The 14,872-nt window shown below is 33.8% G+C and overlaps 1 protein-coding gene across 5 annotated transcripts in view; it reads right to left on the minus strand.

Moving 5' to 3' along the window:
• Positions 1 to 14,872, minus strand: part of IPO11 (importin 11) — a 274,257-nt gene that overhangs the window by 121,595 nt on the left and 137,790 nt on the right. For 4 of the 5 annotated variants that reach the window (XM_023729611.1, XM_023729613.1, XM_023729615.1 and 1 more), the window contains exons 22-25: positions 9,317 to 9,393; positions 7,760 to 7,765; positions 5,385 to 5,464; positions 4,848 to 4,928 (exon numbers count right to left, since the gene is read on the minus strand). In XM_023729611.1, coding sequence (XP_023585379.1) covers positions 4,848 to 4,928; positions 5,385 to 5,464; positions 7,760 to 7,765; positions 9,317 to 9,393 — 244 coding nt within the window. The remainder of the gene's footprint in view (positions 1 to 4,847; positions 4,929 to 5,384; positions 5,465 to 7,759; positions 7,766 to 9,316; positions 9,394 to 14,872) is intronic. The other variant, XM_004374553.2, reaches the window with a different exon arrangement.

Raw genomic sequence — 14,872 nt, forward strand, 5'->3', positions numbered from 1 at the left:
TGGAGTGGTTAGTAGGTTCCAATTGCTGACCTTTCAGTTAGCAGCTGAGCACTTAACCACTATGCCGCCTAAGCTCCTCGTGCAGCACACAGCAAATGCAAAGTATCAGCTATTACTAATATTACAGAAAAAATTTTACCTTAAAGATATTTGTGCCATCTTAAATTAGCCTTATCACAATGAATGAAAAAAATTTGGCTCTATACTGCTTGATACGACTGTAACAGAAAAGAGAATTTCAAAACTCAAAGTAGTATATAACATACCAATAAATTCCAAATTAAATGTAAAAAAAAATTGAAATGTGTGTATTTTTAGATTATAACTGTATTCATCCAAATAACTTGTTCAGAGACACAGAGTACAATAAAAGTCTATTTTTGTTTTAAACCATTTAATCCTAAAACAGGTATACTGGTCTCTCCATTCAATTTTCATTACATTGTAATTTTCTGCTTCGAAGAACAAAGAAGGTAACTTCTATGTACGGTCAGAAATTAGTATAACAGTGACATTTACTAAAAAAATGTTACACAGCACACTATATTAAGAAAAACTATCTGAGCAATATTCAAAAACTAAAAATAATGAACTAATATTAAAAACTATAATTACAGCTATATCAGAACTCTGAGAATAGGACAATGCCAAAAGCTCTGAGTGTTCTCCTACCCTTCAAGTAATGGCATAAAGTAAAAGTACTATAGTCCTAAAATATTCCTTATATAAAAACAAAAAATTTATTCATGATAACTAGTATATTCTTAGTATCTGACATCCATTTATTAAATAATAAAATCCAGCTTCTGATATTTCAAATCAAATGTACAGTCGTAGCTATAGCCAATGTTTATACCAAAAAAAAAGTGTTAAACACATGTTATCAGATTGTCAGTTTTTAATTCAAGTACATGTATCCTTCTAATGACCTACTGGTGGCATACTTACACAGAAATTGTTTAATCTATAACTTGTGTTAAGTGTTATAAATATTTAAAATATATTTGGTTGATGATTAATTTGTGCTGCATCATTCAACAACAAAAAAATACAACTAAGGGAGAAATAATATCACCTTCTTCCACTTCAAAAGAAAAAGGAGAAGCAAAGATTTTCTTTCTAGTAAAATTATAAGGGTAGTGTTGTATAGTATGTAAGTTTGTAATTTTCTGTAATAAAAAATTTTTTAAACAACTGTGTGATTCTGAGAACAAAGAATCATTAAAATTATTTTTAAAGAACCTGTAGAGATACAAAGGTTCTTAATAAAGAGTACAGCTTTAGCACCTGCTTAGTTTTAAAAATAAATTTAACTTATGCATTCTTTAGGACCCAAGTCATGGTGTTTTTAATCACCTCCTATGCATGCCAAAGCTGGACAATGAATAAGGAAGACCGAAGTAGAACTGATGCCTTTGAACTACGGTGTTAGTGAAGAATACTGACTATACCATGGACTGCCAGAGGAATGAACAATCTATCTTGGAAGAAGTACAACCAGAATGCTCCTTAAAACTGAGGATGGCGAGACTTTGTCTCAAGTACTTTGGACACGTTATCAGGAGGGACCAGTCCCTGGAGAAGGGCCTCATGCTTGGTAAAGCAGACCAAAAAACCAAACCTAACTTGCTCCCGCTGAGTCAATTCCAACTCACAGCGACCCTCCAGGACAGAGCAGGGAGTGGCTGGTGGATTCAAACTGCCAGCCTTTTGGTTAGCAGACCAACGTTTAACCATTGCGCCACCAGGGCTCCAGTAAAGTAGACAGTAAGCGAAAAAAAGGAAGACCCTCAACGAGACAGACTGACACAGTGGCTGCAAAAATGGGCTCAAGCATAACAAAGATTGTGAGGATGGCAAAGGACCGAGTGGTGTTTCATTGAGCTGTCCATAGGGTCACTGAGTCAGAACCAACTCGACAGCACCTAACAACAACATTCTTTATTTTAAATAAACATTTCTTTTGAGGAAATAGTCAAAGCATGAGGTAGAACAATTTGTTTTTTTGTTTTGTTTTGTTTTTCTATAGCCTAAGATGTTAGTAATCAAATTAATCATTTGAGCCTAACAATTATAATACTGTTTCCCCCCAAAGAGAGATTATATAATTAAATAAAAATAGCAACACTTACATTAGCTTATTACATGTTAGGCATTGTTCTTAGTGTTTCATATATATAAACTCACATAATCCTCACATCAATGCTAGGAAATAAAGGTATCATCATCGTCATTTTACAGATGGAAAGTGAGGAACAGAGAAGTGCAGTAACTTGTCCAGTCACAGAGCGGTGAAATAGAGAGCCAATATTCTAACTCTAGCAGTCTGGTTTCAGTCTATAGTCTTACCCACTATGCTATACTGCCTGCAATTATTTTGTGAACACAGAATTAAAAACAAATACTAAGAAGAACTAGATACTTTCGCCTAAGGACACATTCTAAAAACTTGCCTCTTATATGAAAAAAATTTCAGAATGCTCACTTCAAATAATTCATAACAAGGAATCTTTCAACAATTACTTTACTAATAATGTTGCATAAAAGCAAAAACAAACAAACAAAAAAACTTTCAATTCAAATTTAGTCTGGGAGGTTTTCAATGTGAGGAACAACCCCCTTTCTTAATCACTTAGAATATATAGATTATAATTTAACACAAAGGATTTCAGGTAACACACAATTACAAATCATTAAAAATAATTTAGTATAACCCCTTACATAACAGATGAGGCAAATTAAGTCCAAAGAGTATTTAAGAACTGTGTAAGTAGCATAGCTGGGTGTGCAAACCAGTGCACAGGAGCAACTGGCATTTATTACTGTCTCTTCCATTAAGAACACTGTCTCCCATTTCTAGGGAATTTCAAATGATGAAGTCCATGAAACCTTGTCAAACAGTCCAATCAGAAGTGACCATCACTCCTCATAATTTCTGTAATATGCACTATTTGCACTAGTCATATGCATCTGTCCCAAGAATCATACAATTTAAGAGCTGAAAGACTGTTGTTGTTGTATCCATTTATTCCAAACCTCACTTGTTAAAAAAGCAAGAAAACTGAGACATAAAACGTTTAAATTCCCAAGGCTACACAGATATAATTACTAGAAATTGGGCAATAATCTAGATCACTGCCTTACAATGTGGTTATTTTTGCAAGTACCTTGTATTCTGAACTACTGAGAACCTAAAAAAGAAGTCTTCTGTTACATTTTGTTTCTAAAAGTCTCATCCTCTCCTAAGTAACTAGCACAGTGCTTTACCCAGAGCAGGAATTTAGTACATGAATGAACAAATTCAAATTTAATATGTGCTATGAACAAATTTCAGATAAGCACAACTTTTACAATGACCTTCTAGACTGATCTGCCTAAAGTATACTTGATCACTAAGGTTGTTAGAGCCCTTTTTTTATTGGAAGTGCTCTAACAAGTAGTGGTTACTACTATAGGAAAGATTAAGCAGTATACATGATTTTTAAAATTTGAACGTAAGTTCAACTTTGTAGGGCATACATAGTGGGAACCTCTTCCTTCCCCCAAGTTTCCTCTATAGCCACAGTCAAAGTGTCAGTGCTTGTATTTTGAAGATACCCAAAGTTAACTTAGCTATATATATATACATCTGGATAATCTCTAGTGTTTTGTATTAATGGCTTATATCCTATGAATATATCAAAAAAATTATTATTAAAAAATTTAGGACTAGTCTGCTGAAATGTCTTTTTAAAAAAACTTCTATTCATTCACATGAGCATCCATATTTTCATTTACTTTCATATATTCAATAAACATTTATCAAGTGTCTACTACATACCAAGTACTGTGGAGGCAAACTGTATGCAACTAATAGCTGGGCAATTAACAGTAAGTTTTTAAGGAATGTTAAAGCTGTTCCTAGAATACCCCTAACATTTTATCCAGGCAACTCCTGTACCCTCCTATTTGGATGTACACTCTTGAATACACAGGTCAGAAGAGAATAACATTCTAAACGGACCAGAGAATACTTGAGACAGCATTCCTAACGGATATAGTGATGACCACTGCACAATCCTTAACAATAAGAATTATGGATCTCCCAGCCTTCCAAATCACTTATTGTGTATTCAGAGAAAATAAGAGACATATTTACTGAACCTTGGATAATGGAAAAGAGTAAGTCTAGTAAAGGAAAAATATTTAAAAAACACACACTGAAAAATCTATAATGAAAATACCAAAACTACAGGCCAATTTTCTCCCAAGTTTCTTTCATTCCCACAATACAAATCAGTTTTTCCTTTCTTCACTCAGAATTAAGTCCAAAGTGTAAATTCCTCTTACTATCTTTTCTTCCTCCCATCTGCAAAGGGTTCATCGTTGTTAGCTGCCATTAAGTTGCCCGACTCATTGCGAGCGCACACACAAGGGAACAAAATGCTGCTCAGTCCTGCACCCCTGCAGATCGGACCACTGTGAACCACGAGGTTTTCACCAGCTATTTTCAGAAGAAGATCATCCAGCCTTTCTTCCTAGTCTATCTTAGTCTGCAAGCTCCACTAACACTTGTTCAGCATTATAGCAGCAGACAAGTCTTCACTGACAGACATGTGGTGGCTGTGCTTGAGGTGCACTGGCCAGTAACAGCCCAGATCTCCCGCGTGGAATGTGAGAATTCTACCACTGAACCACCAATGCCCCCCTAGAAGCAGTACAACTGAATACTGCTAAATAAAATGTCTGTCCAAACCTCTATCAGCTCTCCTCCTTCTTGCCAATTGCCCAAACCCAAATGAAGGTACGAATTCACAAAATACAAAGAGAAAACTTAAAACAATATTCATTTTAAAAGATGACAGTACCTTGAGCACTTGGACTTGACCTTCTGTAGTAATTTCCTTTAACAGCTCACAAAAGGACTGACATAGACCTATTGCATATGTCTGAAATTCAATCAAAAACCAATATATACATATGAATATATGTGCAATATCAAAAAGGCATAAAATCCAATTTGAAACTCATTATAATCTATTTGAGAATTCTATACTAAGCATACAAAGATTCAAATTCAAGTTACATTATTTTAGAAAGAGCTAAGAAAAATGATTACGTATTACAAAATTACAAAGTTTACTACTACACTGATCTTTACAGGAACATTAGGATATATTTACCTTACATAGTGTAGTTTCTGTGTTAAATAACATAATTTCTAGAACTGCATCACATCTGCCCTCCAGCGTACAGTGCTCATGATCAAATTTTTTTTGTTGTTGTTGTCATTTTCCCTTCAAGTAATATACCACCCTTAAATTTTGAAACAGTACACCCTGATTCCAAAGAGGAAACAATCAAAATAATACATAACTTCTTACAAGGCAAAAACTACAACATACCTGTAAAAATTCTGTTGATGACAAAATGATATAACCATTGATGATCTTGAAGCAGGTTCTGAGATTTTCTGAACTTAGTTCTGCCAAAATAATAAATTTTTTAAAAAGGCAAATTAACTCATTGCATAAAATTAGTTTAAATGAAGTGATTTAATTATACAACTAAGTTATATACCCTTCTTTACAAATATTTTCTGAGTGCTACTCAAATGAGTAGTACATACATATTTGTCTAAAACCTGGCATCAAATGATAATAATGCTTTTCTAACTACTTCCCACTAGTTAGAAAACTTAGAAAAGAACATCAAGCTCCTTTTTGGTCCTTTCAGAAAAGAACTAGATAACCCTATGATCCAACTTTCATTTCATACTAAACTTTTAGTGCTAAAACAGCAACTAACATAAGAATGAACCATATTATTATCATATTTTGACATCTGGTTAAATGGGTTAACTCAATGAGCATTTATTGAGTGTCTACTATGCTGACATGGAATATTCTACCTTACTTATGGAAAGATTTCCTATTATATGGCCCCGAAAATTATACTGTGTTTAGATATTCTCAATCCTTAGGCTTTGTCCTTCAAAGCGGCTCCCCTATAGAAACCTGCACATTAAAAAAAATAATAATAATGGTCTTAAAAATGTAATCACCAGAATAACATACAAATAGGAATTCTTTTCAGGTACAAAGTGAAAACCATTTGGAATATAATCAAATGCTGATGCAATGCTATTTTGTATGTCTTATTATATATAATAGTATTAATACAACAGAATATAGACTGTATATTCATCATCATACAGATCAAAACATGATCCCAAAAATAATCTATGTATAAATTCTTTATTGGTAATATTTTAGAATTATTATTATTATTCTATACACACACAATAGGACAGAATTTTTTTTTTTTTTTTAAAACATTTCTCCCCCTGGCAGAATACTGGCTTAGTCCGTTGCTTCTTATCTAACTCATAACCTAAAGAGTGAGAAAACATTGTCTTCAGATGCAAATTGCATCCATATCACTATTCATTAATACTATTTATAAAATACACAGTTTTAAAAATCTTTGAAAATTAAAAAAGTTTAAATCAGGTATTCATCATCCCGAAGTTGAAATTTCATTAATCCTTGATTCAGTTAAGTAACAAATCCTACAGAGTCAGTCATTGGGTATTTTTTCTTTTAAAATATTAGTAATGTTAACAGTAATAGTAGCCTTAGCAGTAATAAATATAATAGCAAAACACTTAAATAGTGCTTACTACGTGCCAGATATTCCAAATACATAAAACCTGGCTGAATACCGATTTGATAAGGACTACACATCAACTACAAAGCTTTTATGGTAAAACTATACTAGGAAATGGTCAATAATTACTCTAAAGCAAAGATGAAAGGGTAAAGGGACAGGGAAACTAGATTACAGGAAGCAAAACATCCACAATGGAATTAATGAGAATGTTAAAACACTGTGAAAAATCTAACCAACGTCTCTGAACAATATGTGTAGTAGTTGTTAAATGGGAACCTAACTTACTGTGTAAACTTTCACCAAAAATGCAATAAAATATTATTTAAAAAAAAAAACTATACTTGAGCACTTACCAAAATCTACAATAAAAATAGTGTCTTAACGTTATACTATAGTTACATACTTTTCTGTTTGTTTAAATCTCTTCCTTCTGGCTCCTAAATCCCCCTCCCATAAACCTATGGAGCCCTGGTGTCAAAGTGGTTAAGAGCTCATCTGCTAACAAAAAGATCAGCAGTTCAACTCCACCAGCCGCTCCTTGGAAACCCTACAGGGGCAGTTCTACTCTGTCCTACAGGGTCGCTATGAGTCGGAATCGACTCCATGTCAACAAGTTTTGTTTTGTTTTATAACCCTATGGGAATTTCACATTGCAGGGGCAAGGCACGCTGAATTTAGGGTGGAATACAAAGGTAAAGTGAGGCCATTCTGTGGAATCATGCATATATGACAGTGGTTGATTTCCTTTATAAGACATAGTTGATAATGGGTCAGCCTGAGATTTTCATTTCTATGTGCAGTATAAAGAAGCTCTATGGATTACCTAGCATGGCACTGTATGTGCTCTCCAAGTTAGGAAGAATAGAACTAGCAAGGCCTTCACTAGAGAATAAAGGAAAGGGAAGAGGTTACTTCCTGTTCTTTTTTTCTATGTTGACTGAAAGAGACAAAATTCACTTTTCCTAGGAGAGTGTTGATAAGTGACTGGCCTGCTGCCACTGACTTTATCCTTGGAATCGTTCCCTTTCATGGAGATGCTAGATGATAAATAACAAATATCTCTTTATGGGAAAACAAATGGTTATTTTGGTATTATTTGAGATCTCACCTGATTCTGAGGAATGGAGCAGAAGAAGAGAAAAACTCAGAGAAAATGTGAGGGACATAATCCAGCCACCATGGTCATCCAACAAATGAGGAGAGGAAAATTTTTTTTATCAGTTGAAACTGTGTTTTAGTCCACATTTATTGATATTTTCAAAGTGTGAGTCTACTTTCCTGGTACATCATTAAACCTCAGTAATATTCTTGCCTCTAATAAAATTTATCACAACAAATAATTTCTCAGACAAAAGTCTTTAAATATTGCCATAATAATTATGCCTTTTGTCCTAGTGTTCTCCTGCCTAAATGCTTTCTCATTACAATATTAGTACACCCGAAGTTCTAATGAAGGAATTAGAGATGCTTCATGGATGAGTCTTAAAGAATGAGGACTCTGAATGGAAAAAAAACTTTAAGTTTTTGCAATACACATTATAAATAAACAATAAAAGAAGGTAGAATTTTGCAGGTTGAAAAAGGGTCAAAGGGCCGTAAACAGTATTGTATGTAATTCTCAAATACTCCATGAGTTTAGGTGTGAACCTGCAGTGGTAAACTCCCACACAAACACTAATAAAATATAAACGGATATTATAAAAAGAAATTCAAAAATAACTGCACACTTGTGAATGATAGCTGATAAGTAACCTATTATTAATTATTGTCAGAATACATGTTCAGATTGGCAAAACTAATTTAATTAGATCTCATCCAGGAAGGCTAAGAGACTAAGACACTACTCCTAACACAGCCTAGGTTCCAGGTTTCATATGCGAAAACTGTTGATTAAAAACAGGAAGTTTCCTGATTTTATAGTTCATATGTAACTAATACTTCAACAAACAATAAATTTGATTTCCTAATATATAATAATCTTTATCATGGTGATTCCTTAGCTAATCAGAGAAAAAGGTACAAAACTCATTCATGAATAATCACTTATAAAAACATTCTGTAAAAGAAGCTGGATAAAATCATGGCATACAGGAGCAGTTTCATTATAGTCTTCTAAATAACTTATAGAACTGCCATCATACATACAAATTTTACTAGGCAGTGTTCAAGTTTAATTTATAATTAGTTTCCTAGGAACATTTTTCATTTTTATTACAAAATTTCCCACATGGTGATGAAATTTAGTGTTTACTCTTTAATAAGCAGGAGTCTCCGGTCCCTGCGTGGTGTGAACAGTTAACGTGTTTGGCTGCTGACCTAAAGGTTGGAAATTCAAGTCCACCCAGATGCATCTCAAAGAAAGGCCTGGCGATTTACTTCCCGAAAACCAGCCATTGGAAACCCTGCAGAGCACATTTCTACTCTGACATACATTGGGTCGTCACGAGTCAGAATCAAGTAGATAGTAACTGCTTTTTTCTTTAATAAGCACAAATTATACTAAAAATTTATATGGGAAAATCTGGAAATCATTATAATACATTTAAACATTTTTTATCAGTAACAGGGACTTTAATAAAAAACAGAATCTGTAATTTAGTCAGTTATAAGGTCCCAAAATTATAACTACATTCAAAAATATCTCTAAATTTATGCTTTAACATACCAAGAAGTGCTGACATATTCTGAAATATACGAAGTAACTCTGGTGTTATACATGGGCTGTTTTCCAATGTCACTAACCTATGAAGGAAAAACAAATGATTAAATCATCTTCTGTGCTCACTAAAGTCATTAATAAAATAACTTAAAAATAAAAACAATTACAAATGAAGGAAGACAAAGTTATAAAAATTATCTTTCTAGGAAAAAATTACAAAATTCATCAAAACTTAAAAACTTATCTACAAGTTACATAATATTAATTCTGTGTACATAGCAAAAATATCTATAATAATGAAATTAAAATGACAAAGATAAAAGCATGATTATTATGGATTCATCAAGGAGACAAACATTATTTCACTGTTCTGATTTTCCTGAAATATTTTTTTTGCCACATTTCATAGATATGTCCTTTGATGAAACATTGAGCTAATTAATTAGTAAAACTACTTATGCTGCATGTGTAATAGATACAAACTTCACAGTATGATAAAGGTCAATTACAAGCATATTTCACATTGTTACCAGTGTGAAACTATCAATGCATAAAAAAATACAGTACATATGAGTTACAGTTTATCACAGAAGTGTGTAGCTAGTTTTACCTACTCATCTCCCCCAAAAAAGGTAAAGGGGAAAACCCATGATTGTGAGACAACAGCTCCGAGAAAAAAGGGAGAAATTCTACTATAAAATATATATATATATTCATTCATAACATAAACTCTTATCAGATTATAAATAGAAAGGAACTTTCTTTATCTGATAAGAAGGTACCTATAACAAACTGTACTGGGCAAATCTGCTGCAAAAGACCTCTTTAAAGTGTTAAAAAGATGTCACTTTGAGAAATTTTAAGGTGCACCTGACCCAACTATGATATTTTCAATAACCTCATATGCATACGAAAGTTGGACAATGAATTAGGAAGGCCAAAGAACTGACATCTTTGAATTATGGTGTTGGCAAAGAATACTGAATATACCATGGACTGCCAGAAAAACGAACAAGTCTGTCTTGGAAGAAATACAGCCAGGGTGCTCCCTGGAAGTGAGGATGGAGAGACTTCATCCCATGTACCTTGGACAGGTTATTGGGAAGGACCAGTCCCTGGTGAAGGACATCATGATTGATAAAGTAGAGGGTCAGTGAAAAAGAGGAAGACCCTCAATGAGATGGACTGACACAGCGGCTGCAACAATGGGCTCAAACATAGCAACAATTGTGAGAATGGCACAGGACCAGGCGATGTTTCATTCTGTTGCGCATACGGTCGCTATGAGTTGGAACTGACTCAATGGCACCTAACAATAACAACATCAAGTGCTCATAGCAAATACACATAGTGATCTGTTGAAAGCACTCTACTGAAAAACAGAAACAAGCAAAGAACATCCTCTACCACCATGTCTACAGTCACATCTACTTCATGTTATGTGAAGAGGGTCTCTCACATCATCTGCCAAGTAATAAAAAATAGAAGAATGGGAGAAGAAAAGTTAAATATTCCTTTTTCACAAAAGATGCAACATAGATAAGAAAGAGAAAGGGAGAGAATCTATACACAAATTATCTGAATAATTTGACAAAGAGAGTTTAGTAAGGCTCCAGGATATATCAATATACAAAAATCAACTGTTTCTATATACCAGGAATAACTAACTAACCAAGATCAATTGTTTCTATACACCAAGAACAAATAGTTAAGATCTAAATAAATGTTATCACAGGCATAGATACAAAAATCCAACATCATGAAGATGTACATTCTCTCTAAATTGTTATACAGAATCAAGGCAATTTCAATTCAAATCCATAGAAAGTTTTCCTTGGAACTTAGTCAAGTTGATTCTAAAAGGATTTGGGGAGCAAATGGCCAAAAACAAACAGGAAATTTCTGAAGCAAAGAAAAAGGTGTATAAACGAACAGGGTGGGGCGATATACTTGCTTTGCCAAATAATAAGACTTAATATGTTGTTGTGGTTTAGGTGCCATCAAGTCGGTTCCAACTCATAGCGAACCCGTATACAACAGAATGAAACACAGCATTATCCTCACAATCATTGCAAGTTTGAGCCCACTGTTGCAGCCACTGTGTCAATCCATCTCATTGAAGGACTTCCTCTTTTTTTGCTGACCCTCTGCTTTACCATGTATGATGTCTCCAGGGGCTGGTACCTCCCGATAATATGTCCAAAGTATATGAAACAAAGTCTCACCACCTTCACTTCTAAGGAACATTCTGGCTGTACTTTTTCCCAGGACAGATTTGCTCATTCTTCTGGCAGTCCATAGTATATATGTTCAATATTCGTCAACACCATAACTGAAACACATCGACTCTTCTTTGGTCTTCCTTATTCATTGCCCAGCTTTCAAAGGCTTATATGGTGACTGAAAATACCATAGCTTGGGTCAGGAACACCTTAGTCCTTAAAATGACATCTTTGCTTTTTAACACTTTAAAAAAGGTCTTTTGCATCAGATTTGCCCACTGCAATTCGTCGTATTGATTTCCTGACTGCTGCTTCCATGGGCATTGATTATAGATTCAAATAAAATGAAATACTTCACAACTTCAATCTTTTCTGTTTATCATGATACTGCTTATCAGTCTAGTGAAGATTTCTGATTTGTTTATGTTGAGGTGTAACCCATCTAAAGGCTGTAGTCTTAGATCTTCATCAGTAAGTGCTTCAAGTCTTCTTCACTTTCAGCAAGCAAGGTTGTGTCATCTGCATATCGCAGGTTGTTAATGAAACCCAAAACCAAACCCACTGCTGTCGAGTCAATTCCGACTCATAGCAACCCTACAGGATAGAGCAGAACTGCCCCATAGCGTTTCCAAGGAGTGCCTAGTGGATTTGAACTGCCAATCTTTTGGTTAGCAGCCGTAGCTCTTAACCACTATGCCACCAGGGTTTCCGGTTATTAATGAGTCTCCCTCCAACCCTCCAGTACAGTTTCTCAGATTATTTGCTCAGCATACAGAATGAATATGTACAGTGAAAGGATACAACCCTGATGCACACCTTTCCAATTTTACACCATGCAGTATCCCCTTGTTCTGTTCGAACAACTGCCCCTTTGTCTATGTACAGGCTCCACATGAGTGCAGTTAAGTGTTCTGGAATTCCCCTTCTTCACAATGTTACCCACAATTTGTTATGATCCACACAGTTGAATGCCTTTGCACAGTCAATAAAACAGGTAGACATCCTTCTTGTATTCTCTGCTTTCAGCCAACATCCAACTTACTTACTATAAATCCATTATAATTAATAAATAGAAGACCTTTCATATATGACAGAAAAGGCACTAAGGATCAGTAAAGAAAGGCTGAACTATTCAATCTTTGCTGTTTAGATACTGGACCTCTACTTCATAACATATATAGAAATTAAATCCCAGAGGATTTACATGAGAAGAGTAGGACTGTACTTTACAAGATGTTAGGAGAATATTTTTATGACTTTAGGTTAGAGAATTTTTTTTTTTAAATTGATGAATTTGACTATACTAAAGTGAACAACTACTATGTTTCAAAAAAAATAAGTTACATACTGGGGAAAAAACTGTTTGCAACATATAAAACTGACAAAGTAGTATCCAAAGGAATAACATCCAAAAGAAGTCAATACGAGAAAAATGGGCAAAACAAATGAACAGGCATTTCACAGAAGAGGAGACTAAAATTAGCAATAAACATATAAAAAGATATTCAACTTGACTGACTTAATGAAGACAGTTAAGCCAAATCTAAACAAAGTAAATACGTCAATATTACTATCAGATAAAATTTAAATGCAAAAGAATTCTGTTGTTATTGTTAGGTGCCATCAAGTCAATTCTGACTCCCAGTGACCCGAAAGGACAGAGTAGAACTGTCTCATAGGGTTTCCAAGGCTGTAACCTTTATGGGAACAGATCACCACATCTTTCTCCTGCGATGCAGCTGGTGGGTTCGAATTGTCAACCTTTCGGTTAGCAGGCAAGGGCTTAACAATTGTGCCACCAGGGCTCCTTCCAATAGAATTAAAAGGTGCAAAATCAATCAGTGCAAACATGTATTACATCACATGAAGCTTCATGAAAATATTTTAAATACTATATTTACTGAATATTTTGACAATATACAAAAATAGCAAAATTTTCAGTAGTATTTTTTGTAATGTACAGATCAAAAGCTGTTAGAAATAAAAAGGGACACTGGCACAAAGAAAACTGAGTGGGAGATTTTTATAAATAAGTGTAAAGATGAAAGAACAAAATGACAATGTGAACTATACAACTGACAAAAGAATAGATATATGTAAAAGTCCATCTTGAAGAAAAGACACCATCATTACTATTTTATGTGGATATGTTACAAAAATGGAGCCTGTATTAAGTCATTAAAATTCACATTATGTTAAAAAAATATTGTACAAGCCACATGTTGTAACTGTAATGCAATACATCCAGATCTGAATCATACATTTTTACACCAGCAAAAAATAAACAATGTTGGGTCAAAGAAGTCATTAAAAAACTTGTAATGCTATCGCCAAAAAAAAAATAGAACATTATGTATCGAAACTTACGGAACATATCTAGTTATACTCCAAGACAAATTCACAGCTTTACAAGTTCTAGTACTTAATAAGAAAAAACAAAGGTAATAAACTAATCATTTGTTTTATATTTTTAGACATATCCACCAATAATTAAATGTAGAAAGTAAAAACTCCAAAGCAAAAATAAATTAATGAAGAGACACAAACACAGAATTAATAAATCTAAGAGTAAATTCTTTCAAAATATGTATTTAAGAGTTATTTTAAAGGACTAGCTACCAAAATGAACACACAGAGAAAATCAAAACCAAAATAAATATGCATAAATTAAAAGTTTAGGAACAACCTGGGAATGTTAGCAAAATGTAGCTGACCCCTCCCTACCACCACCAGTACATTTTCAGTTGCTTTATTACTGAATTTTCAAGTGTTTCAAAGAATAGTTTTCATATTACAGAAACCATTCTAGTACAAAGAAAATAGGAACATAACCTAACAAATTGGTAAAATAAATATAACTGACACAAAATCCTACAGTATCACAAAATATAAATTACAGATCCAATTAATTTATAGAGAAAAATAAAATTAGATAAAATATTAGATCTACCTTACAATGCACACAAAATATCAATTCCAAGTGAATTAGAGCCTCAAATGTGAAAAGTCAAACCTTAGAAGAGATCCATATTTGTGCCCATTACAAAGAAAGCTGATCCAACAGAATGCAGAAATTATCGAAGAATATCATTAATATCACCTGCAAGTAAAATTTTGCTGAATTTCTTTCAAAAATGGTATCAGTAGTACATTGCTAGCATTGCTAGGGAACTGCCAGAAATTCAGGCCGTATTGAGAAGATATGGAATGAGGGATATCATTGCTGATATCAGATGGATCTTAACTGAAAGCAGAGAATACCAGAAAGATGTTTACCTGTGTTTTATTGATTACAAAAAGGCATTCAACTGAGTGGATCATAACAAAATAGATAACATTG

This window comes from Trichechus manatus, unplaced genomic scaffold (genome assembly GCF_000243295.1).
Source record: "Trichechus manatus latirostris isolate Lorelei unplaced genomic scaffold, TriManLat1.0 scaffold00029, whole genome shotgun sequence".
Classification (NCBI taxonomy): domain Eukaryota; kingdom Metazoa; phylum Chordata; class Mammalia; order Sirenia; family Trichechidae; genus Trichechus; species Trichechus manatus.